The 26,953-nt window shown below is 40.3% G+C and overlaps 1 protein-coding gene across 4 annotated transcripts in view; it reads left to right on the forward strand.

Moving 5' to 3' along the window:
- The window catches only part of TBC1D4 (TBC1 domain family member 4), a 234,269-nt gene that overhangs the window by 133,954 nt on the left and 73,362 nt on the right, over nucleotides 1-26,953 (forward strand). For 3 of the 4 annotated variants that reach the window (XM_055426465.2, XM_055426466.2, XM_055426468.2), the window contains exons 2-5: nucleotides 6,733-7,320; nucleotides 9,863-9,952; nucleotides 13,411-13,515; nucleotides 23,718-23,850. In XM_055426465.2, the coding sequence (XP_055282440.2) occupies nucleotides 6,733-7,320; nucleotides 9,863-9,952; nucleotides 13,411-13,515; nucleotides 23,718-23,850 (916 nt within the window). Of the gene's footprint in view, nucleotides 1-757; nucleotides 877-6,732; nucleotides 7,321-9,862; nucleotides 9,953-13,410; nucleotides 13,516-23,717; nucleotides 23,851-26,953 lie in introns of those variants that run through there. The other variant, XM_055426467.2, reaches the window with a different exon arrangement.

Raw genomic sequence — 26,953 nt, forward strand, 5'->3', positions numbered from 1 at the left:
TTAAATACCCTTCCCCTATTTTTTGTGAGGGCTTCCCATGTGGTGCTAGAGGTAAAGAACCCGCCTGCCAATACAGGAGAGACATTTGATCCCTGGATTGGGAAGATCCCCTTGGGAAGGGAATGGAAACCCACTCCAGTATTCTTGCCTGGAGAATTCCACGGACAGAGGAGCCTGGTGGGCTACAGTCCATGGGGTCATAAAGAGTCAGATATGACTGGACAAACTTAGCACACACCTCTTTTTTGTGCTGACAGAAATCTTCCTGTGCCTACTATAATTATTATAAAAAGATTAATAATGAATCAAGCAGCTAAGATCATTTTAGTTGTGAATTTACCCAGTTATTTTCTTTACTTTGATTATTTTTTTACTTTAAGAGGCTTATTTTCATATTCATATTTGTATCCACTTTTAAAATGTTTGCTGAAGTTCATCTGTTTATCAGTGAATTCTATGAGGAAAGAAAACATTGTAGATTAATTTTCTCCTACTTTCATAATTAAAAGCCTTGGACACTTACGGTTATTTAAACAGCATAAGAAAGACAATGGCACTCAAATTTAAAATGCTTCTTTTTAAAGAAAGCTAGAGAGTCTATTCTTTAGCCCTGAACAATCAGTGTGTTTCCTGCCTGCACAGTCAGGAAATACTTTACTTTTGAAGCAATAACGGTTATTCCCGGGAAGTTTTATAATTGGCTGCACAGTGATAACGTGGACTTGAACAAATACAGCAAAATTACTGCTGGCTTATCTAGAATGAAAGAGAACTTCTTAAGTGAGACAGAGTGCTAATACTGAGGATTATATCAGTTTGGCATATTCACAGCTCTTGGAGAACTGTTCCAATTTTCTGCTGGCTTCCTGACCAAAGGTATCTTTTCCTTTGTGTTTTTCAGTATCTAGATGATTTTTCCACCCCTGGATTTGCTTAGGCCTTTAGACATCAGTATGGGGTGGCTGTAGAATTTATTTTATTTTGAAATTAAGTGGAGAGTTATTTTTACAATACCATTGGATTTCTTGGAGTGTGATAACTAATTACGGTAATTAATTAATGAGAAACAACATTCTGACATCCAGGGATCTAGTGGCAATTTTTTTTCTCTAGAGTGAGGAATTGGTTTAATGTCTGAATTTTGATATTTTAGTTTATATCCTTTCTTTTTTCTCTTAAAAATTATACTTTTAATAAATTTCTATTTTCTTTTTTTAATTAATTTATTTTAATTGAGGATAACTACTTTACAGTATTGTGATGGTTTTGCCATACATCGACATGAGATCACTGAAAGTGTAAGGACAAAGCACTGGCTAAAGGTGGTACCGTGCTTTTTCTAAATATCATGAGGCCTTTGAAAAAAGCCCAATTTATTTTATCACCTGTTGAACTGGTTATTGTGTGTTAATGCAAATGAATAATGTCAATAACTTACAATATTTCTGGCTTAATGACAGAGGAGATTTTCCATCTCCTTTTAATGTATATCATTTTGTTCCTGTATTGGCATCAATGCAAAAATGAGCCCATAGAAATCTGGATTTAGATGAGATCTTATTGAGCATCTATCTGGTCTTTCATTTTACTGGGGAGGAAATTCAGGCGCAGAATGACACAAATTCCTGGCAGATCTGGGATAGAGTATAAATCTCTTAATTCCTGAGTAGAGGGATTATTCATTCTTTTTAAAATATTGTTATTGTGCACTGTCATACAATAAAACTTTTGCCTTGAACTGGCATTGAATCTGCATCAGACTTTTTGCAACCTCGTGTACTATGGCCCGCCAGGCTCCTCTGATCATGGAATTCTCAGGGTAAGAATACTGGAGTGGATAGCCATTTCCTTCTCTAAGGGATCTTCTTGACCCTGGAATTGAATCTGGGTCTTCTGCATTACAGGCAGATTCTTTACCATCTGAGCCACCAGGGAAGCCCATAAATCTTTTAATTCCTGAGTAGAGGGATTATTAATTCCCTTTTTAATATTGTTTTTTTGTGTTAAAATTATGTGCTGCCATAAAATAAAACTTTTGCCTTGAATTGGCATTGAATCTGCATCAGACTCTGTGACATGTAGGCAGATTCTGAGCAGTGGTGTGTCTATGACCAGAGTAAGAATAACTAGAGTTATTCTTTTAACAAGGTGTCTCAGCATCTGGAGACATTCTTGCCACACACATTCACTTCCTAGCTGGACCGAGCACTGAGGAGAGTAGAAAGCACCAGCTCTTCATTTTGGGGAGTGCCAGATTTCTCATGAATTAGCAACAGGAATTGACTAAACCTATCTCAATCCTGGAGAACTTTCATCAGGGTTCTTGGTAGTTGTTCACTATTTGTATCCTTCTATTTGCTGACAGCTGTCAATCAGTTTCTTCTGAGTACAAAATTCTCTCCCAATGGTCACATGGAAAAAAACTCTAGTTAAGACACAAAGTCATCCCAACTCAGTCTTTCACTTAAGGGCTTATAGTATAATGTTAGAGAGAAAAAAAGATGTTGTAAGATGCAATACATGCAAGGAGTCAAATTCATTCAAAAGCACATATAAATCTAAATATATGTCAGTTAACACTCAGTGGTAAAAAATCCGCCTGCTAATGCTGGAGACACCAGTTCAATCCCTGGGTCAGAAAGATCCCTTGGAGAAGGAAATGGCAACCCACACCAGTATTCTTGCCTGAAAAAGTCCATGGACAGAGGAGCCTGGCAGGCTGCAGTCCACGGAGTCACAAAGAGTCGGACATGACTGAGCACTCATGCAACATAGAAGAATACCGTTTTCCCAAAATGCCTTGTGTAAGTGCAAATACTGGATAGAGATTTTTTTCTCTTGTGTTGCTTCTGATTGATCTCTTAAATAAATGTCTTAGCAGAACGTTTTCATAGTCCTCTGATAACTGTTTTCGTCACCAAGGACATTTTACTGTCCTTGCTTTATCAGTGTGTCCCTTTGGTATGGGTGCTGATTGTGTAGGCAGGGGCTGTATAATGTTAACTTACACGTGTGATTACACTTAGAAGAAAAATAGAGTGGAATGTTGTTAGATCAGTTTCATAGTTACAGCCTCTTTGCAGCCCAGGTCATTGAAAGCTGCATTTAGTCATGACCTCAGAGAGGATATTAAAGGCAACTAAAATCTATGTCTTATGGTGCAATTAATAATTCAAATTATTGGAGGATTAAATTACTTACTCAGCTTAGTCAAAGTGATAAGCTTTGCTTCTATCAACTGAGTCATTAACTGGATTATATTTAGATGTTGAGCTTTTACTTGTGGTCACAGGGAAGTGTCCTGTGGGACTATGGAAATTCAAGCACTAATCAGTTCTTCACATAATAGCTCTCAATATAATAGTAGAGAAAAAGTACAAACATATAATATTGAGGAACTGATACAACTAAGGTTGAACTGACTATATTTTCAGTCTCAGTGATAGGGTATAACTCTAATCATCATTAAAATATTCGTCACAAGATAAAAATTCTGCAGGTTCAAAAACATCCTACAGATAATATTCTTCTTATTCTGCACTCCATAGAGAGACTTTGGAAATTTAAGTGCACTAGAGTTGCAAAATCAGATGAAAGTATTAGAAGAAATATGGTTAGTGAGGAAGGAGGGGTTTTGCCTAACCCACGAGAGTCACTGTACAGACATTCTACAGGGTTGACTGTCTAGGTCAGTCTCCATAGCTTTGGCCCTTGTCAGATACTAAAACAAAAAGAAAATAACAGAGGGCTAAGGTTGCTGATCATGTGTTAGTACAAAGCATCTGACTTCCCTGGAGATATGTCAAGTGTTCAGGGTGAGTCACTGAAACTATAGCATTTGGACCTTATTCTTTCCTAGGAAATATTCTGCTAGCAAATGGAAAGTTTTGTAATTTTAAACTGAATACTCTGGCTATATATCCTGAATAATTATGCAAAAAAGAAGAAATTCTGGTTTTAGAATGGTTGCTGGTAGATTTAAAGAAATACCATATATGTCTGAAGGTGAAGCAACCCTGCATATAAAATGATCTGTTTCCCAAAGGTAAAAATTACCAGAAAAGGTTTCTCCTGTCCCAAGTCCACATACTGAGGATCTACTTTGTACTGGAACTTATTCTAGGCTTTGGGGATACAAGGAAAAATGTGGGAAAACCCCCCAGAAATCACCACCCTCCTAGGGCTTCAGTTCAGTTCAGTCGCTCAGTTGTGTCTGACTCTCTGCGACCCCATGAATCACAGCACGCCAGGCCTCCCTGTCCATCACCAACTCCTGGAGTTCACTCAAACTCATGTCCATCGAGTCGGTGATGCCATCCAGCCATCTCATTCTCTGTAGTCCCCGTCTCCTCCCACCCCCCAATCCTTCCTAGCATCAGACTCTTTTTCAGTGAGTCAACTCGTCGCATGAGGTGGCCAGAGTATTGGAGTTTCAGCTTTAGCATCAGTCCTTCCAATGAACACCCAGGATCGATCTCCTTTAGAATGGACTGGTTGGATCTCCTTGCAGTCCAAGGGACTCTCAAGAGTCTTCTCCAGCACCACAGTTCAAAAGCATCAATTCTTCGGTGATCAGCTTTCTTCACAGTCCAACTCTCACATCCATACATGACCACGGGAAAAACCATAGCCTTGACTAGACGGATCTTTGTTGGCAAAGTAATGTCTCTGCTTTTTAATATGCTATCTAGGCTTACATTCTAGCAAAGCAATTACACAGAATGTTCAAAGGGGTAAGTGCTATAGAGAGTAATAAAATGCGGAGGTGGGTGGAATTCCAGGGGAATGCTGGCTTTCAGAGGATGTGTGTGTGTCTTTTGGGGTAGGGGACAGATGCCACCTCGAGGTGACACTAGAGCATGGATTTAAAGGACTTGAGGAGTGAACCTTCCAGTTATGTAGGGTAGGAGCTTGGAGTTCAGAGACCTTCAGGGAAGAGTGTGCCTGGCATATCCAAAGAGTAGCCAGGAGGCCAGTGAGGGAGAGGGCTGGCAGGAGTAAGGTCAGAGGAAATGAGGTGAAGATGAAAAGACGAAATGCAAGTTGATTATCTAAAGGTAACACGGAGGATGTGTTGCCACAGTGCACATTTAATCTGTTTGTTTGTCACGTGCAGAGAGTGAGGGCACTGTAGGACATTGTAAGGATTTTGTCTTTTACTCAAGAAATGGGGAGCTTGGAGGATTTGCAGATGAGCACCATGACAAGTTTAAAAAGGATCCTTTTTACTTTTGAGAGTATGTTAAAGGGGGCAAGGGATACCAGTTAAAAGACTGTTGCAGAAAATCAGACGGGAGATAAGGAGTTGTATTCCATCCTATGTGAATGTACCACCTTTGGGCTTCCCTTGTGGCTGGCTCAGCTGGTAAAGAATCTGCCTGCAATGTGGATCGATCTGGGTTCGATCCCTGGGTTGGGAAGATCCCCTGGAGAAGGGGAAGGCTACCCACTCCAGTATTCTGGCCCAGAGAATTGCATGGATTGTTATCATTTATCTTTTTGACAGTTATCTTTCTATCAGGTATAAGCTGATATTTTATTGTGTTTTGCTTTACATTTCCTTAACAATTAGCGCTCATTCACTTGATGAATATTTGAGTCATTTCGAGTTTGGGACTGTTGTGACAAAGGCATCTGTTAATATTTGTGAACAAGGCTTTCTGTGAACATATATTTTCAGGGCTTTCACCTAAATATCTAGGAATGGAATGACTGGGTTGTGAGATAAGCAGCTGCCAAATTCCTGAGGTGCTTGTGCCATTTTACATTTCTGCACACAATGTATGGGCGTTCCAATTGCTCCATATTCTAGTGGGTACTTGGTCTTTTTTGTTTTAGCCATTCTAATAGGTGTGTAATAGATAGTATCTTTCTATGGTTTAAATATGCATTTTTTCTGATGGCTAATGCTGGTGAGGGGTGTCTGCATTTTAATCTCTTCATTCAGAAAGTTAATTTTAGTCTTATTGTTGAAACTTCGATTCCTTTCAGCGGAAGCTCATAATAACTGAATTAGTTTATGTCAGTGGTGGTTGGTACTTTAACCATGTTACACTTTATTTTTTGAATTTAATCTTTTGCTCCCTTATAATACCTTTTTGTTGTTGTTAAGTCGCCACGTGTGTCTGAAAATTTGGGAGCCCGCGTACTGCAGCAGGCCAGGCCTGTCTGTCCCTCACCATCTCCTGGAGTTTGTCCAAGTTCATGTCCATTGAATCAGTGATAATAATACCTTTTAGAAGTACTCAAAGGTCATATTGTGGTAATTTATTAAAGGTTGCAGCGGCTTGAATAGTCTCATGGCTTTGTTTTGGGGAAATAAATACATTTAAAGGGGGAAATTATAAAAGTGATAAAAATTTTCAATCTCATCTTTGTATCACTTATATCCGATTGTGTAATTTAAGTTTATGCTTTGTCTTGTGTGCTTAGCCGGTCAGTCATGACCAACTCTTTGTGATCCCATGGACTGTAGCCCATCAGGCTCCTTTCTCCATGGGGATTCACCAGGCAAGAATACTGGAGTGGGTTGCCATTTCCTACCCCAAGGAATCTTCTCAACCCAGGAATCGAACCCAGGTCCCCCGCATTGCAGGAGGATTCTTTACTGACTGAGCCACCAGGGAAGCCCATACTTTATCTTATGTAGGGTCTGTTACTTTCAGTATTTTATCACTTACCATGAGAATGCATTCCGCGTGATAATAGTAATTGTTCTGAATTCTCTTCCAGGTTCCCGATGTTATCAGCAGCATAAGGCAGTTATCGAAAGCTGCCATGAAAGAGGATGCCAAACCCAGCAAAGACAACGAGGACGCCTTTTACAACTCTCAGAAGTTCGAGGTCCTGTACTGTGGCAGGGTGACCGTGACCCACAAGAAGGCGCCGTCCAGCCTCATTGACGACTGCATCGAGAAGTTCAGCCTGCACGAGCAACAGCGCCTGCGGCTCCAGGGCGAGCCGCGCGCGGGGGACTCGGGCGACGACCAGGCGGGATCGGAGGCCCGGACGCCGGCCTCCCCTGCAGACGTTCTGTCGGAGGAAGCGGCTGGCGTAGCCGACACCCACCCGGTCTTCCCTGCCGCGCCCAGCCAGCCTGGGCCATCCGGCTCGCGAGTCTGCTTCCCCGAGAGGATTTTGGAAGATTCGGGCTTCGATGAGCAGCAGGAGTTCCGATCTCGGTGCAGCAGCGTCACGGGCGTCCTGCAAAGGAAAGTGCACGAGAACAGCCAGAAGCCAGTGCCGCGCCGGAGGCACGCCAGCGCGCCCAGCCACGTGCAGCCCTCGGACTCGGAGAAGAACAGAACCATGCTGTTTCAGGTGCTGTGCTGGCCGGCGGCGCTCCCGGTGTTTCCCCATCCTTTGCCATAGCCGGAAGCAGCCCGGCCGCCAGCTTCTCCCTGGTCCTCAATCTGGAAGCATCCAACTTTTCTGTCTTGTCCCCCAGGCAGCAGAGAAGGCAGATTGGAGAAAGAGAGCGAAGGACAGTAGTGAGGGGGTGAGAGGCAGGCAGGGAACGTAAGAGAAAAGGGAGCAGGGCAGGGAGGGAAAGAGCGAGAAGCCCTTGAAGGAGCATCCGGGACAGTTGGTTGGGGAAATTAGCAGAGATTACCCAAATGGCGCTAGTGGGTAATCAAACAAACAAAGAAACCCACCTGCCAATGCAGGGGTTCCATCCCCGAGTGGGGAAGATCTCCTGGAGGAGCATGGCAAGCCACTCTGGGATTTTTGCCTGGAGAATCCCATGGACAGAGGAGCCTGGCAGGCTACAGTCCATAGGGTCTCAAAGAGCTGGTAACTACTGAAGCTACTTAGCACGCATGCAGTCTTGGCCTCACCAGCGTTTGCCTTAGGTTGATTCTTCACTAGGGTGTCCCACGTGGCTCAGTGGTAAAGAATCCTCCTGCCAGTGCAGGAAACATAGGAGATGCAGGTTCAGCCCTTGGCTGGGAAGATTCCCTGGAGCAGAAAATGGCAACCCACTCCAGTATTCATGCCTGGAAATCCCATGGACAGAGGAGCCTGTCAGGCTACAAGTCCATGGTGTGACAAAGAGTTGGACATGACTCAGCACACACATGATTCTTCAGTTCAGTTCAGTCGCTCAGTCGTGTCCGACTCTTTGCGACCCCATGAATCACAGCACGCCGGGCCTCCCTGTCCATCACCAACCCCCGGAGTTCACTCAAACTCATGTCCATCAAGTCAGTGATGCCATCCAGCCATCTCATTCTCTGTCGTCCCCGTCTCCTCCCACCCCCAATTCTAAATGTTGCTATTTATTATTATTATTTTTTTAATGACTGCAGAAAGTCAGAAAGGTTTGAAGATGTGAATCTGGGAGAGTGTGAATCTTCTTGAAGGAGAGAGAATTTTCTAGAGAGAAAAAATAAAGTCTAGAGACTCACAGTTGTATCTTCAGATGAGGATACACCAATTTACTCTGTCATACAAAAGAGAGGTTCAGGAAACGTCATAGGCTTCATAATTTATTAGATCAGTTGTTAAAATGATTGGGTGCAAGCTATATTATAAATGTAAAACACGATTCTTAATTCTAAAAAGTAGTTTTTGAAGTTGTATAGGGTGTAGGAAGTGTCCAGTTCCACTTGAAAGAACGGAATTCCTAACAATGCCCTGTAGAGATTCTTTAATTAATCCTCAGCTTTGAGGATTAGAGTTTTCCTTAGATTTGAGTTTTCTTGAAAAAAGGAGTGACGGTCCTTTTATCCCATTGCAAAGAGTCCTTAAGAAGGAAATTGCACTGTGTACCTTGGTAAATAGTTCCAGGATGTAATATTTGCTTTATCAGAAGTTCATGGTTGTTTTGTTCTGTTTTGTTCTTGATAACTTGAGGCATGTGATTAAAGTGTCTGTAGTCTTTTATTTGGTAATATATTAACTGCATTTTCTCTCTTTTTTTAAGATTTTTTTTATGTGAATGTTTTTTAGTTTTTATTGAATTTGTTACAGTATTCCTTCTGTTTTATGTTTTGGCTTTCTGGCCGCAAGGCGTGTGGTATCTTAGTTCCCCAACCAGGTAGCAAACCAGCATCCTCTGCGTTAAAAGGCGAAGTCTTAACCATTGAACTACCAGGGAAGTCCCCTGAGTTTCCTCTCTTGATTTGTTCTTTTTCTTAGCTAGCCAGAGTCCATGTTGTTAATTTTTCTCTAAATGGTTGTTTATTTAAAAAACTAAAAAAAATAATCTGCCCAATTGCAAGTATATCTTTCTGTTGATCCTTTGTGAGAAAGTAAGATTTTAAATTATAATTAAATAATTGGTATTTTTAGAAAACATAAAGTGAGGAAAGGTTGAATGTTTTTTTGAAAAGACAATAATGTCTAATTTGGAAAAAAAATGGTTTCTTTTAAATTAAGAGCAGCTTATTTCATGATTTCTAGATGAAAGGAAGAAATGTTTTCAGATGGATGATAACTGATGTTGTAAATTTGATGGGATTGGATATTGACACTGTATATTCCTATACAGTCCATGGTATTCTCCAGGGCAGAATACTGGAGTGGGTAGTCTTTTCCTTCTCCAGGGGATCTTCCCAACCCAGGGATCCAACCCAGGTCTCCTGCATTGCAGGTGGATGCTTTACCAACTGAGCCACAAGGGAAGCCCAAAAATACTGGAGTGGGTAGCCTATCCCTTCTCCACTGGATCTTCCCAACACAGGAATCTAACCGGGGTCTCCTGCATTGTAGGTGGATTCTTTACCAGCTGAGCTACCAGGGAAGCCTGTATATCTTGTATAGAGCATTTGAATCTGTATTATTCGTCAAATATTTAATTGTAAACTGTGATATTAGGTTCTTGGTAAGTTGAAATTAATTGGAATGCTTTATTTTTAAGGTTGGACGGTTTGAGATTAACCTTATCAGTCCAGACACTAAATCAGTTGTGCTTGAGAAGAATTTTAAAGATATCTCTTCTTGTTCCCAGGTATGTATTAAAGTAGATTATCGTATTTGAGGAAACCAATTAAGGCTTGTTTCTCAATTAACCATAAAATAACTGGGATTGAATCCCTTCAAATTTTATTTTTTAAAAACTAATTTATTTATTTTAATTGGAAGCTAATTACTTTACGATATTGTGGTGGCTTTTGCCAAGTGGATTTATCTTAAGAGTGTTCATGTGTTTGGGTCTCTGCCAGTAGCAGAATCCTGTCCAGGTCTCTCAGTATCATAATATTTTGTCCTCACTGTCATCAACCCTGACTCCTCGTAGCATCCCTTCATTAAAGGGGTGGGTGGAATTTTTGTGGTGGTGAGTTCTTTTGGAAATATTTTCTCAGTTAGTTTTCCTCAGAATCTTGGGCAGTGGGTTTTGGCATCACTGAGTCATGTTTGCTCTTTATACTGTAATAGGGAATAAAAGGAGAACTAGTGCTTTCAAGTTTATTGATGTAAATGTTAAAGTTTGAAAGGCAGGTTTGTGTATGTATCGTTGGCCTTTTACTTGTTGTTAATTCTTACATTGTGTATATGAAAGTTTTAAACATAATCAATACAATTATATGTGGTTGAGGTCATAGCAGGCATAAAGTAGTATTCTAAGTACCATAGTCATATAATAATTTAGTACAGCTACCCCAAAGTTCGAGCTGCCTAACTATATGGCAAACCTAGGAAGAATTTCTGAAGATGTTGGAATGGAGGGAATATCTAAATCTGAATATGGAAAAGTTAAAAATGCAAGGATGCCTCTGAGGAGGTCCCTGGAATAGAGAAGCAATAACTTATTTCCTAATAGATGTACCTTAGATGGACCTTCAGGGTCTTGGATCTTGCCAAGGCCCTTTCCTATATTTTAATGTTGAAAATCAAGGCTGCTTATTTTAAAACAATTTTTTTGAATTTTGGAGTTAGCACTGCCATAGGTAGGATGTTCAGATATTCTTCTGTTGGAAAATGACAACCTTTTGTACATCTTGTTAATTACTCTCCTCAGACTCTGCTAATGTAGTTTCACTTCTAGTGTTTTATTTTAATATTTGTTCTATTATATGGAGACCTAAAATTATGTTCTGAAGATAAAAGCTTTCTACTCTAATAATTGAGAAAGGCAGCATCTGACTCTAGGGTGAATATATTGAAAATTTCTAAATTCCTATTTAAGGGACAAAAAATTTGGTAGAAAGATGACTCACTTTAACTGAAAAATAGTATTTACTAAGCATTCTTGTAACGACATGTTTCCTGGGGGTCTTTGCATGATCATAAGGTCTGTGAGGGTGGGTGTCTTATGCTGTCGAGCATCAGAGAATAAGATGTGTTAAGACAGAGCTTAATGCTTAGGTGTTCAATAAATGTTGAATGAATATTTCTGTATATTGGGCCTCATGCCCACTGTTGAGGAGAGAGTTGTCTGCAAAGCTGTGTATTTCCTGTTTCCCAGAGCAAGAGTCGCCATTGGAAAAGGCTATGCCTCTCCCTAGCCCCACTCCAAGTCTTACAGGAAGAAAACTAGCAATGCTCATTGAACATTTAAGGCAAAAAAAAAAAAATTGAAAAAGAAGAGAAAAATAACCAGCCAAACTAAATATATAAACTGGCAGTTCAAACAAGATTTTTCCTTTTCCTTTCTTTTTTTTAAAAGCAAGCTTTGTAGTGACATTAAGAATTAAGAAAAAGAATTGACTGAAATATGAGGAAGTTTTGTGTAAAGGCCTTTGATCAGAATAATTGTCAGGTTAATCTCTGCCCCTCACTGCGTGGCCGACTCCTATTACTTTTTCACAGAATTGCACTGATAGAGTGTAGCCGCATTTGGGAGCAGGCATACTTTTTAACACACGACGTGACATGACTCTTTGCGACCCCATGAACTGTAGCCCACCAGGTTCCTCACATGTACCCCTACATATGTTTCTTTCTTCAAAATCAGTAAAACTGGATTTTTGGCAAGCTTGAGGAATAAGGGAGTGGTTTTCTTTACTGGAACATTGCCACTGCCTGAAAACTTGGTGAGCTGATGAGGTACTATGAATTTTTCCCATTTAATGCCAAGTTAGTCAAAGATTTTCTTTTTTTTAAGATGATGCTGTTTCTCCATTTTATTTTGTTTACTTATTTGTTTTTGGCTGCACCGTGCAGGCATGTGGGATCTTAGTTCCCTGATCAGGGATTGAACCCATGCCCCTTGCAGTAGAAGCACAGATTCTTAACCTGGATCTCCTGGGAAGTCCCAAGTCAAGAAATTCTATAATCATGAATGAGTTGTATCGGAGGGGATTTACTTTCACCCCATGGACTTATAACTTCATTCCTCCTATTAACTTTTACTTTTTATAGACTTGATTTCCTTTTTCCATATCCATTGGATAGGTGAAGCTTATTAATACAAGAATTGTGGTTACTGTTTATCAAACATGCAAGAAACTAAGATATTTCTTAGTTCTGAATCTCAAAAATTTCTGGGAGTAGGTGCCATGACTACTATTTTATAATGAGAAGTGGAACTTCCGAGATACTTTTTATCAACACATCACAATATCTCATACCTAGTAAATTGCTTGAACCAAGGTGGAAGCACAAATATGACTCCAAAGTCTGTTTTCTTTTCCCTGGAATTCAAGTGATTGCAGGACAACTTTAAATTTTTGGTTTTCCTGACTTTTCAAAGTATTGTGCTTTCTGTTAAAGTAACAAGGTGCTCAGTTCAGTTCAGTTCAGTTGTTCAGTCATGTCCAGATCTTTGCGACCCCATGGACTGCAGCATGCCAGGCCACAAGGTGCTACTGGCTACTAATTGGTGTGTATGTATTCAGGCTGATTGAAGTTCTCAAATGATTCAGAATTTTTTATAAAGTGTAGTTGAGGTTATTTAGCCTGTGTTCAGAAAGTACAGATTTGTGAATTTGAATCATTGACATCTGCAGTAATTTCTTTAATGTATTCATCTTCTAACAGTTGTGGCTCCTTGAATGTCTGTAAATAGACAAATGTTCTAATAATTCTAATGCATACTTTAAGGAATTGCATGCCATTTCAGTAGAGCATTGTCAGTTTTATGATTCTTAGCCTCAAGTAAATAAGAACAAGGTTTATGATGAATCATCAGACTGCTTGCTCAATGACGACCAATAAATTGAAAACTCCGTTACTGCCAAACACTGGGTAGTGGTTTTATTACAAGAGACAATGGATCGTATCATCCTGTTTTTCCTTCTGTGGCCCCGAGTCACAGAGTGTTTGCCAGAAACAAAGCAATCTGACCTGGTTTCACCCTTTATTTTATGTATCAAAAGTCTGCCATATAAGTTTGCTCTGACATTATGTCCCCTATCACAGTGCTGTGAAGGAGAAATTCATGAAAGTGTGAAAGCACAGAAGTGTTTCCATAGTGTTTGTTAAATGGACATAATCTTATAAACTCCCCACTTCTTCCCTCTCTAGGGTATAAAGCATGTTGATCACTTCGGCTTTATTTGTCGGGAGTCCTCAGAGCCTGGACTGAGCCAGTATATCTGCTACGTGTTCCAGTGTGCCAGTGAATCTCTGGTAAGTGGGGTGACTGCTGTCCACAGGCTCCTCCCCAAACCTCTGACTCATGGGAGACTCATCTCTGACAGACCCAAGCCTCACAGATTACCAAGATGGTAATTTTTCAGCCTAGATAATTTTCTTGAGTTGAACAAATCCAGAAATATTACTGGGAGTATTTTTCAAAGGTGGTGGTGGTTGTTGTTCAGTTGCTAAGTCGTGTCCGACTCTTTGAGACCCCATTGACTGCAGCATGCCAGGCCTCCCTGTCCCTCACCATCTCCTGGAGTTTGCCCAAGTTCATGTCCATTGAATCGATGATGCCATCCAATCATCTCATCCTCTGCCACCCTCTTCTCCTTTTGCCTTCAATCTTTCCCAGCATCAGGGTCTTTTCCAATGAGTTGGCTGTTTTTTTTTTAAAGGTAGGAAAAGCCTGATCATGGAAGAAGCGTGGTTACTTTTTCCATTGCTCATGTAAGAAGGTAAAGAGGACCTTTTATCCTCTCAGTTACTCTAACATCTCAGAGTAGATAATGCTTATTTCAGCAGGGTAGACAGCGATTTTGTTTTTTTCTCTGTATTTCATCAGCCTCTGTCCTCACTTTAAAAACACTTTCTTGATGGTCTTTTTTTAGCCTTGATTTTCTTTCTTTGGAATTTGGAAGTCAGTTTTTCTCTCCAGCATTCTCACTGCCTCGCCCCACCCCTCTTTAATGGGAACAGTTAGAATTTTCGAAGAAATATGTAAGGCGAAGTTGGAAATGGTTCTGAGTGACTAAAAATATGTCAGTGTTTTCCCCTAAATTTTTTTTTACATATTCTTCCCTTGAGTTACCTCTCCTAAGCATTTTAGCACAAATCTTTAGATGTATACATTACCATTCTTGGAAGCACAGCATTTATTAGACATCCATCTTCCCCCTCAATTTTCCCCAGGGAAATACTACCACTTAGAACAGAGCAAGCCAGGCTGCATTCTCCTCATTTCCTTAATGCATATTGCCATCCTCTTTGCTAACTAATTTTAAAACTTTTTGTTTTGTATTGGGATATAGCCAATTAACAACGTTGTGATAGTTTCAGGTGAACAGCGAAGGGACCCAGCTATACATATACGTGTATCCATGCTCTCCCAAACTCCTCTCCCATCCAGGCTGCCATATAACATTGAGCAGAGTTCCCTGTGCTATACAGTAGGACCTTGTTGGTCATCCATTTTAAATCCTCCCTAGTAACTCTTGCCTTCCGTGTTCCCAGTGTGGACATTGAGTTGAGGAATAATGAAGAAATGGAGATGAATTGGTGCCAAGACACTTTCTGACTAGGGCATGTAGCATTCAACAGTTTTTACCCAAGAGGGATCCTTTTAAAGTTTTGTTCTCAGTTTAGGCAGTTAACCATAGCAATGAAAACCACATGTTGATATCCAAGTGGCCACTGTATTATATAGGTTTAGTTTAGGGCTTGGGATAGAAATTTAAGAGTTATTGTGTAAAGAATGATTGAAGCTGTGGGTGTTGATGAGCATGCAGGGGGAAGAAAGAGGAGGCTAAAGAGAGCCAAGGACACGATCCTGGAAAATGCCAACTGAAGAAGACTTAGGCAGAAAATGAGAATGTAGGGTAATCTTGCCCCATTCCCCACCCATCCACTGCCCCACGTGCCCCTCTTCCTTCCTTCCTAGTCCCTCCTCCTAAGACTGATTCTTCATTTCAGATCCTTGCTCTCCTGTCTTTCCAAAACCTGTCATATTTTGTTTTGACTCTTCCATTTATACACCTTCCATATTTAGAAATCATAATGCATCCTTTTGCACCATCTATATCCACCTGTTTACGGAATCCTACAAACCAGCAGTCCCCAACCTTTTTGGCACCAGGGACTGGTTTCATGGGAGACAGTTTTTCATGGATGGGGGCTGGAATTGGTTTGGGGATAATTCTCTAAGGACCTTGTAACTGGGAGGGGATATATGTATAATTATGACTGATTTTCATTGTTGCATGGCAGAAACCAACACAACATTGTAAAGCAATTTTCGTCCAACTGAAAAAAAGGAAGGAGCGTGCAATCTAGATCCCTCGTGTGTAGTTCATAGTAGGGTTTGTGCTCCTGTGAGAATCTAATGCCACCGCTGATCTGACAGGAAGCAGAGCTCAGGCGGTAATGCGAGTGATGGGGAGCAGCTGAAAATACAGATGAAGTTTCGCTCACTTGCCCACCATTCACCTGCTGCTGTGAGTCCCAGTTCCTAACAGGCCATGAACCGGTATCGGTCTGTGGTCCCACGGTTGGGGACCCTTGCTATAAGCTTGAAGGTAGAATGTCCCTTATGTCCATCTCGCTTTCCTTTTTCTCTCTGTCTGGTATTTAAGTCTGGGTCTTCTTTAGAAAGACAATTGCCTTAGTGTCCTAACTCGTCTCCCTGCCGCTGGTTTAATCTGTCATCTGTCTATATCCTACCTTATGTTGTAGTTTTTTTCTCACAAAATTTTCTCACTAAGGACCCGTTTATGCCTCCTTATTAAGAGACAAAACCTCATGGTCTAGCATGGCAGAAGGGCCTACCTCATGCTTCTCCAGTCCCCCCGAAAGCTCCCCCTCTCACCACTGCATCCTCCCACGTGCTGTGCCCTGTGTTCAGCTGTCTCTAGGCCAGACTCCAGAGGCTGCTGTGACAACTGATGTGAGGGTGCGTTTATTTGGCTTGCTACTGAAGCAACAAATGGTTCATACACAGGACACATTAGATCAAAGAGATACGTGGGTGGTGCAGCTCACAGAAGTGCTGCTGAAATTCTGAGCTAACTGTTGGCTGCATGGAGTGAGGGGTCTGCCTGTCAGAGGAGGGCAGAGCCAGGGCTCACTGCTTTCATACCATCAGGTGGGGAAGGCGACTGTGCCAGCCGTGAGGGTCCACCTGGCTACTGTACAAGGAGACCATGCATGTTCTCTTTCTGTGTCCGTTTTCACATTCTTTTCCCGCCTGCTTCATTGGATGGGAAGCAGGCCTCCTTGGCTCTGCTCTGACTTGAAACCCCTTCCCCTTCTTTTCTACTGCATATGTTTTAGGACCCTGTTTAAAGATAAACTCCTAGTAACCCCTTTTCTGACACCGTTTTCCAGGAATTGACCCGTTTCCTTGCTTTGCTCTCAGTGCTTTTGCTGTACCTTGTTCATAGATCTCTAACAGTTCTTGCAAATCCATTATCTTGTGTGTTTGTTCACATAACTTTCCACCCCACTGGATGGTGAATCCTACGAGGTTAGGCTGTCCTTACTGTTGTATCCCCCAGTAGTTTCTAGAAGAGCAGGGGTTGGTAAGTGTATTTTTGAGTGATAGAGTGTGTTACTCTTAACTTCAGGTAATCTTTTTATAGGTGCTGGTTAATCTCTGATTAGGGCTTCCCTGGTGTCTCAGATGGTAAAGAATCTGCCTGCAATGCAGGAGACCCGGGTTTGATCCCTGGGTCGGGAAGATACCCTGGAGGAGGACATGGCAACCCACTCCAGTATTCTTGCCTAGAGAATTCCATGGACAGAGGAGCCTGCTAGGCTGTGAGGTCTGTGAGGTCATAAAGAGTTGGACATGACTGAGCGACTAACAAAAAGAACAACAAATTTCTAATTACTGGATAACCTCCACCAAGAGGAAAACTGTAAAACCTTCTGATTTCCAACCTCTTTTACATGTTTTGTTTTGTTTGTATTTTTTAGTATTTTTATTTTTCCCTCATGTATGTAGGATTAGTTTTCAGAACAGGGAGTCAGAATCAAAAGTCTAGGAACATGCTGCATTTTTCCGTCTTGAGAAGTTCTGTGGCTCAGGCAACAGACGAGTCTGGCGGAGAATGTCTTCATGTTACATTGAAGTTGCATCAGAATATTAGTGTTGGCATCATTATTCTTAAGGGGCCTGTGCGGAATCTTTGAAATCCTGTGCACTTTTTTTTTATCAGTAACCATCTTAACTGAATGGTGAGGCATCAGAATTGCAAGCTACAGGAAAAATTAAATGTAAATTTCCTTTATAAAGGAGGATGGTTCAAGCAGCTGACATATAGAATAAAACAGTCAAATATTATATAGGTCTAAGCAGTGTTATGATTGATGTGGCTTGGTAGTTGTGAAAGACAAAATATTGCAAAACTGCACGTGCTGACTTATCTGTTGTGAGCACAGAGAATATGCAACTAGCTTTTTCCTCTTGTTTCTTTGTAGAGATCGTTATGAATTGATAAACAGTACAGTAAGTCCCACATGTACGAGTTTCGTTTTGAGAGTGTATTTGTAAGTCCAATTTGTTCCTAAGTCCAACAAAGTTAACCTATGTACCCAGCTAGCACAATCGGCTGTATAGTACTGCACTGTGATAGGTTTCTAATACTTTTCACACAAATAATACATAAAAAACAGACAAAAACAATAAAGAAAACACTTTTTATCTTACAGTGCAGTACCTTGAAAAGTAGAGTAGCACAGTACAACAGCTGGCACACAGGGGCTGGCATTGAGTGGACAGGCAAGAAGAGTTACTGTCTGGAGGAGGGAGAGGAGGTGGGAGATGGTAGAGCTGAAGGATCGTCAGCAACAGGAGACAGAGGGCGAGCTGCAGTTTCACTCATGCCTCATGCTGATGGCGCAGGTTCTGCTTCCTTGCCAGATTCAATTCCATCTACCCTCTTGGAAAAACAATCCAGCGATGTCTGGGTAGTAGCTCTTTTTTTTTCCTCACCATAGATAACACAGTAACACTGGATTGCTTTCTGAACGGCTGCTGCAATCTTTGTGTACTAGTCTATGTTGGAGTCCTGAGTCTCAAAAACTAACAGTGCCTGCTCAGATAAAGAAAATACCCTTGCCATTTCCTGTGTCATGAATCTCTTTGGTTCTTCAGTTACTGCTTCTTCTTTCGTCTTTGTCTTTCTTCTGGGGCTGCAGTTCTATTAGGTCTTCATTAGTAAGCTCCTCTTGTCGCTCACAGAAGTACTGTGCAGCAAAGTACGCAAAAGCACAACCACTTGTAGAGGATGGATGCATGTGACAATGTACGCCAGGCATGTGTGCCAACTTAACGTGATTTGACATGTGACTGCACGTTTGTGCCTTTGAAAGTTCCCAACTTGAAGGGTCCCTGTGTTGGGGACTTACTGTATAGAGTTCAGATGGGCCCTGGAGGGTACTCGGGAAGTTTAGATGCCCTCCCTCCTTCCCTTGCTTCCTCCTTCCCTCCCTTCCTTCTTTTGTAAAATAATGCAAAGCAAGTGGCTTAATCTTGTTTAACCACATTTGAGATTTCTGAAAAATATCATTTCTGCTTTCTCCAAAAGTGGTTTAAAAGGTATGAAAAAAAATGTAAGTGACTACTGTTCATAGACAGAAAAAGTAGAACTCCTCAGATCCACAGATCCACACAATAGTATCCAGGGAAAGGAAAACTAGTAAAACAAAGCAATCCCCCCCAAAATCCACATTAACAAGACCCCGGCTTTGTGTGGGGTTAAGAGTGTAGATTTTCCCAGAGAATTAGGCTAGATTATCTTTTGAACTCCTTATATATTCTGTGATTCTTATTCTTAAATGCCATAGGGAACTTAAGTTTGGCAGAGAAGTGTTTATGAGCGCTATTTTCATTATGGAATTTCCCCTTAATATCATAAATTAGCTTTCTTTGTTCCATCTCATAATTTTCTCTGGAAATTTAATTTTCCCTGATGTTCACCCTAAGAATACTTTCTTTTTGTTCCATATGGTTGATTTATCTTTACTCATTCCTCTAGTGTTAAACTTTTAACATTTCCTAGGATTTTTTGTTGTTGCTGAATCTAAATTAAAACAATTAAGTTATTCACAGTACTAATTTAACTTCCCGGAGTTTGAGCAAACTCAGGGATTTGGTGATGGACAGGGAAACCTAACATGCTGCAGTCCATGGGATCGCAAAGAGTTGGACACGACTGAGCGACTGAACTGAATTTAACTTCATAGTACTAATTTAACTTTTAGTTGTTCTGATACCATCATAAATTTATAAACCATCTATAAAATGATAGATTAAAACAAAGTAAAACACTGAAAATTTTAGAAGTAAAATTTTAGTAATATTTATGGCTGGGAGAAATCAGTAGCCACATTTCAGTTACCATTGAAATGATCTCATTTCATCTAGAAATGGATTAAAAAATCATGAAAGTTCAGTATTTCCATTGGAGGCCTTTTACATAACATTATTACCAAATAACAAATAATGAACCTACCTGAAAGTTAAACAGATGACTAACCCCTTCACTGCCTTAAATAAATGAGAAACATGAAAACAATAGTAAATATCTGTATAAGTCATTGAAATTGCGTTTGAATACATAACAAGGCAAATGAAAATGTAGTCACTAAAACATGTAGTACTTTTATTTTTGAGCTTTAGAAATCTGTATTTTTTTAAATTATAGTATAAAAGAGCAGATTATGAATACTTCATTTTTTGTACATAGAATGATATGAAATTATTCATGAGCTTTTAAAAAAGTTATAGTAAAACATAGCTGACTAATCACTGGCTACTTGTTCCTTTAAGCAATATCAGAAGAATGAAGTGTCTTTTTAAATTTTTTAGAATAACTGCTTTCCAATGTTTTATTAAATTCTGCCATACAATAATGTGAATCAACAATATATATACATATATCCCCTCCCTCTTGAATCTCACCCTCATCCCAGCCCTCTAGGTTGTCACAGAGCACCAGGCTAAGCTCCCTGTGTTATGTAGCAATTTCCCACTAGCTTTCTATTTTACCCATGGTATTATTTCAGGTGGCGCTAGTGATAAAGAACCCACCTGCCAATGCAGGAGGTAAGAGGCTCGGGTTTGATCCCTGGGTCAGGCAGATTCCTCTGGAGGAGAGCAAGGCAACCCACTCCAATATTCTTGCCTAGAGAATCCCATGGACAGAGGATCCTGGCAGGCTACAGTCCATAGGGTCACACAGAGCCAGACATGACTGAAGCAACTTAGCATGCATGCATATATTATATTTCAGTGCTACTCTCTCAATTTGTCCTACCCTCTCCTTCCCCCACTATGTCCAGATGAATAGAGAAGTTGTGGTACATATATACAGTGGAATATTACTCATCATAAAAAGGAACAAATCTGAATTAGTTGAACTGAGGTGGACAAACCTAGAGCCTGTTATATAGAGTGAAGTAAGAGAAAAATATTTTATATTAATGCATATATATGGAATCTAGGAAAATGGTACTGATGAACCCATTTGCAGGGCAGAGATACAGGGAATGGAATTGTAGATAAAGTTTCTTTTTATTCCAGGTTCTTCATACACTCAGATGCAACAGTGGAGTAACTCCTTTAAGTAATAACTTTTTCTTAAACCAGGCCATAGGGAAGGGAGAAAAAGGTCTTTAAAAATGGCTTATGTGTACGATGGTTCTTTTTGCTCAACATCCTCTTCAACCCTTGTTATTAAGTATTTCTTATCTTTTGGGTAATAGCTATTCTGATATGTGTGTGAGTTGATATCTCAATTGTGGTTTTGATTTGCATTTCTCTAAAAATTAGTGATGTTAAGCATCTTTTCATGTGCCTGTTGGCCTTTTGTTTTGGAAGAAATATAAATTGGTGCTGCCACTGTGGAAAACAATATGGAGATTTCTCAAAAAATTAAGAATAGAATTATCATGTGGTCTAGCAATTCCATTTCTGGGTATTTATCTGAAAAAACTAAAAACACGAATTTGAAAAGATATGCACCGCTCTGTTCATTGTGGTATTATTTACGAGAGCCAAGATATGGTATCAGTGGAAGTGCCCATCAACGGATGAATGGATAAAGATGTGATGTCTATGCTGCTGCTGCTGCTAAGTCACTTCAGTCGTGTCCGACTCTGTGTGACCCCATAGACGGAAGTCCACCAAGCTCCCCCGTCCCTGGGATTCTCCAGGCAAGAACACTGGAGTGGGTTGCCATTTCCTTCTCCAATGTGTGAAAGTGAAAAGTGAAAATGAAGTTGCTCAGTCGTGTCCGACCCTTAGCAACTCCACATATACATATATATGTATATATGTGATATGTACATATATATATACATGTATGTACTGTGCTTAGCTGCTCAGTCGTGTCTGACTTTTTGTGACCCCATGGACTGTAGCCTGCTAGGCTCCTCTCTCCATGAGATTTCCCAGGCAAGAACACTGCCATTTCCTTCTCAATCTTCGCAAGGGGATCTTCCCAATGCAGAGATTGAACCCAGGTCTCCTGCATTGCAGGTAGATTCTTTACCATCTGAGCCACCAGGGAATATATATATACACACACACACACACACACATATAATAGATTATTATTCAGCAATATAAAAACATGAAATCTTGCCATTAATGACAACATGACTGGACCTAGACCTTGAGGGTATTATGCTATGAGAAATAAGTATGATTTCCCTCATACGCAGAGTATAAAAAATAAAAACAAACACAAACACATACACATACACTCAAAGAACAGATTGGTGGTTACCAGAGGGGCCAGGGGTGGGAGAGAAAGCAGAATGGTAAAGGGGTCAACTGTATGGTGACAGATGGAAGTGAGACTTTGGTGCTAAGCACACTGTGTATACAGAAGTTGAATTAAATGTTGTACCATGAAACATATAATGTTATAAACAAATGTTACCTCGATAAAAAAAGAACAAAACAAAGCATAGTTTATAAAGCATGTGAATGGTTTTGAATATCAGAGATAGTTTGGATGAGGCCCTGGTACTTCACAGCTTCCCATACAGGTTTTAAACTTTGACCTCAGTTCTACAGTAGGTGAAAAAACTACACTTTACTCTGATGATTTTGCCACAGAGGAGGAAACCTGGCCTGAAGTTGACTTAACAATGCCTGGAGGATGAGCTATTGGTTGACCTCGAAGAAACAACCAGGAAATCAGAATGCTAGAGTCCCAACTTCTTGACTAAGTCATTGGAAGAGCAAGGAAGAAATAGGCTGGCGGTTTTCAAGCTCTTGACCTAGTGGTGAGACCCAGCTATTAGACAGGAAGATGTCAGAAATTCTTAGTGTCACAAATCAGAAGCAAAATGTTAATAAATAGAAGCCATAGAGAAAAGACAGGAGTTCTCATCACAAGGGAAAACAAAAATTTGTTTATTTAATCTTGCATCTATGTGAGATGATGATGTTCACTGATGTTCACTAAACTTATTGTGATAACTATTTCATGATGCATGTAAGTCAAATCATACTGTACATCTCAGACTTATACAGTGCTATTTATCGATTATATCGCAGTAGAGCTCTAGGAAAAGAAACTTCATCAGCCTTCATAGAATTTCCCCAAGATTATTTTTATTTTAATTAAAGAAATATATATTTATTTTTAATTGGAAGATGATTTCTTTACAATATTGTGTTGGTTTCTGCCATACATCAACATGAATTAGCCATAGGTATAAATATGTTTTCTCCCTCTTCAACCTCCCTCCCACTTACTATGTTATTTATTGAGCTCATTTCTCCCCAGAACTTTGGTTAAGCACATGTTCACTTGTTGTTGCACTAAAAATGATCCAAAAGGATAAAGTCAATAAGATACCTATTAACACAAGTGAATGAATGTTAAACTTATTTTGTTGCTCCCTATGTATTGCAGGCAGAACTTACAAAGAGATCTTTATCTGATAAACTACTTTAATTAAACAAAGACCTTAGATAACCAACAATGACCTACTGTATAGTACAGGGAACTCTACTCAATATTCTGTGATAACCTATATGAGAAAAGAATCTGATAAAGAATGAATATATATATATGTATAACTGAATCACTTTGCTGTCTACCTGAAACTAAACGAAATCAACTATAGTTCTATAAAATTTTTAAAAAAGAAAACAAAGCTCTGATTGACTATCATTTAACTAATAGCATAGTACTCAGTGGGATTCAAAAACAGCATTCAAGTAACAGGTCAGTATTGTTGTATTATGCACATTAAAATAGTTTTATTTCATCCAGTTTCCAATTTTATGTATAATTAATTGAAGGTCTAACTTCAAGACAATGTTTTCTCTCTATCATCAAAATTGCATTATTAAGATTTAGTAGGCATCAACAAAGCCTCACATTGCTGTTGGGATTTTAATATGTTACCCTGAAGGCAAACGTTTGCAGACCTGGCCTCTGTTTTTCTTGTAGGTTGATGAGGTAATGCTGACTCTGAAACAGGCTTTCAGCACGGCCGCTGCCCTCCAAAGTGCCAAGACCCAGATTAAGCTGTGTGAGGCCTGCCCCATGCACTCTTTGCATAAGCTCTGTGAAAGGATCGAAGGTACAGTATAAGTTGGCCTTGGCAGAGAGGAGTTTGCTTTGGCGTTGAGGAAGTGAGAAAGTTGCTACTGTCATTGAATGCTTCTTTGTTTCGAGGTGAACCAAGCGCCCTAAGAATCATTTCTCACATCCAGTCAAATTTGTGCAGTCAGTCTCTCCTAGGTGCTTGGCTCTTTTTCCTCTTTGTTTATATTTTTTAACTTTTTTTCCAGAGGCAGACTCCAGGGAGGAACTTGCATTTCCCACAGTTCTTAAGACTCTACTGTGTGCAGAGTGGGAACTGACCAAATATTTGTTGAATGAATGAAGAGAGGCAAACCCTCCCAGAATGTTGACTGTAGATTTTTTTTCTCTTCTCACTTGATGATGTGTTCTTTTTTTCCTAAAGGTTTAGAACAGGAATGAAACTTTCCTAACTTTTGAGGGACATTTGAAAATCACCCAGATAATAAACATGATGTCATAGAGCAAGTTGAAAAAAAAAAGTGAGTTTTGAAGACAGGGAGGGACATGAGGAAGAGGTGATTCTGAGTCAGTTTTCCTTTCTTCTCCTGAGTCCCCTAATAAAAAAGGTTAAAAGCTACTGCATCTGAGAGGACACGCAATTTAATAGACACTTGTTAAATATCTGTTGGGTTGGCCAAAAAGTTCATTCAAGTTTTTCTAAATCTGCTTATGGAAAAACCCAAACAAGCTTTTTGGCCTACCCAAAATCATGTGCTGGGTAGTGTGCTCAGCACGGGATGCAGAGATGATTGAGGTAGTGGACTGTGACTTCAGGAAGCTTATAGTCTGAAGGGAAGGCAGGCTTGGGAGCAAGTAAATGTAATTCAGTATGATAGATGTTAGTGTTGATGGGGAGAGGTTGAGCTATAGAATAAAGTAGAGAATGTATGAGCCATAGTAAGTGTAAATTGTGGTATCTGTTAAGTAGACAGGAAAATCATAGGCACATGGCAAAATTTATTGAATTTCCACTCAACTGTGTGAATAAGGACTATTTAAACGTAATAGTCAAATTTAAAAATTTATAAGATTTTACAGAACATGCCTTGTTTTCAAACATATATATATAACCTTTACAAAAATGAAAAAGTTTTTGGTGTATGGTAAAAGGAATATACCGTCTAGTCAAGGCTATGGTTTTTCCCGGGGTCATGTATGGATGTGAGAGTTGGACTGTGAAGAAAGCTGATCGCTGAAGAATTGATGCTTTTGAACTGTGGTGCTGGAGAAGACTCTTGAGAGTCCCTTGGACTGCAAGGAGATCCAACCAGTCCATCCTAAAGGAGATCAGTCCTGAATATTCACTGGGAGGACTGATGCTGAAGCTGAAACTCCAGTACTTTGGTCACCTCATGCGATGAGTTGACTCACTGGAAAAGACTCTGATGCTGGGAAAGGTTGGGGGCGGGAGGAGAAGGGGACGACAGAGAATGCGATGGCTGGATGGCATCACCAACTCTGTGGACATGAGTTTGAGTGAACTCCGGGAGTTGGTGATGGACAGGGAGGCCTGGCGTGCTGTGATTCAAGGGGTCGCAGAGAGTCGGACACGACTGAGCGACTGAACTGAACTAAACTGAACTGAAAAGGAATACAAATTTGGGGAGAAAAGGCTGAGTGATTCAAGAGATGGTGTTGGATCAGTTTGCCATCCGAAGAGACAAAGATTCCTTCCACATATCTACTGAAAATACATTCTAGAGGGGTCAAAGTCCTCAATATAAACAACCAAAATACTAAAATAATTAAAAGAAAATAAAAATGTTATTTGTCCCTAAACAAGAAAGACTTTATTAAGACACAGAGATGCAGAAACTACCAAAAGAAGACATTGACAGATTTGATTTCATAAAATCTTAACATTTTTATAAAACAACAACTGCTTCAGTTCAGTTCAGTCATTCAGTCGTGTCCAACTCTTAGCGACCCCATGAATCACAGCGCGCCAGACCTCCCTGTCCATCACCAACTCTCGGAGTTCACTCAAACTCATGTCCATCGAGCCGGTGATGCCATCCAGCCATCTCATTCTCTGTCGTCCCCTTCTCCGCCCACCCCCAATCCTTCCGAGCATCAGAGTGTTTTCCAGTGAGTCAACTCATCGCGTGAGGTGGCCAAAGTATTGCAGTTTCAGCTTTAGCATCAGTCCTTCCAATGAACACCCAGGATTGATCTCCTTTAGAATGGACTGGTTGGATCTCCTTGCAGTCCAAGGGACTCTCAAGAGTCTTCTCCAGCACCACAGTTCAAAAGCATCAATTCTTCGGCGATCAGCTTTCTTCACAGTCCAACTCTCACATCCATTCATGACTACGGGAAAAACCATAGCCTTGACTAGATGGACCTTTTTTGGATAAGTAACGTCTCTTCTTTTTAATATTCTATCTAGGTTGGTCATAACTTTCCTTCCAAGGAGCAAGAGTCTTTTAATTTCATGGCTGCAGTCAGCATCCGCAGTGATTTTGGAGCCCAAAAAAATAAAGTCTGACACTGTTTCCACTGTTTCCCCATCTATTTCCCATGAAGTGATGGGACCAGATGCCATGATCTTTATTTTCTGAATGTTGAGCTTCAAGCCAATTTTTTCACTCTCTTCTTTCAGTTTCATCAAGAGGCTTTTGAGTTCCTCTTCACTTTCTGCCATAAGGGTGGTGTCATCTGCATATCTGAGCTTATTGATATTTCTCCCAGCAATCTTGATTCCAGCTCGTGCTTCTTCCAGCCCAGCGTTCCTCATGATGTCCTCTGCATATAAGTTAAATAAGCAGGGTGACAATATACAACCTTGACGTACTCCTTTTCCTATTTGGAACCAGTCTGTTGTTCCAGAATTTTCCACAGTTTATTGTGATCCACACAGTCAAAGGCTTTGGCATAGTCAATGAAGCAGAAATAGATGTTTTTCTGGAACTCTCTTGCTTTCTCCATGATCCAGCGGATGTTGGCAATTTGATCTCTGGTGCCTCTGCCTTTTCTAAAACCTGCTTGAACATCTGGGATTTCACAGTTCACATATTGCTGAAGCCTGGCTTGGAGAATTTTGAGCATGACTTTACTAGCGTGTGAGATGAGTGCAATTATGCAGTAGTTTGAGCATT

The sequence above is a fragment of the Moschus berezovskii genome, chromosome 13 (genome assembly GCF_049115385.1).
Source record: "Moschus berezovskii isolate FMDL1 chromosome 13, NW_MosBer_1.0, whole genome shotgun sequence".
Classification (NCBI taxonomy): Eukaryota; Metazoa; Chordata; class Mammalia; order Artiodactyla; family Moschidae; genus Moschus; species Moschus berezovskii.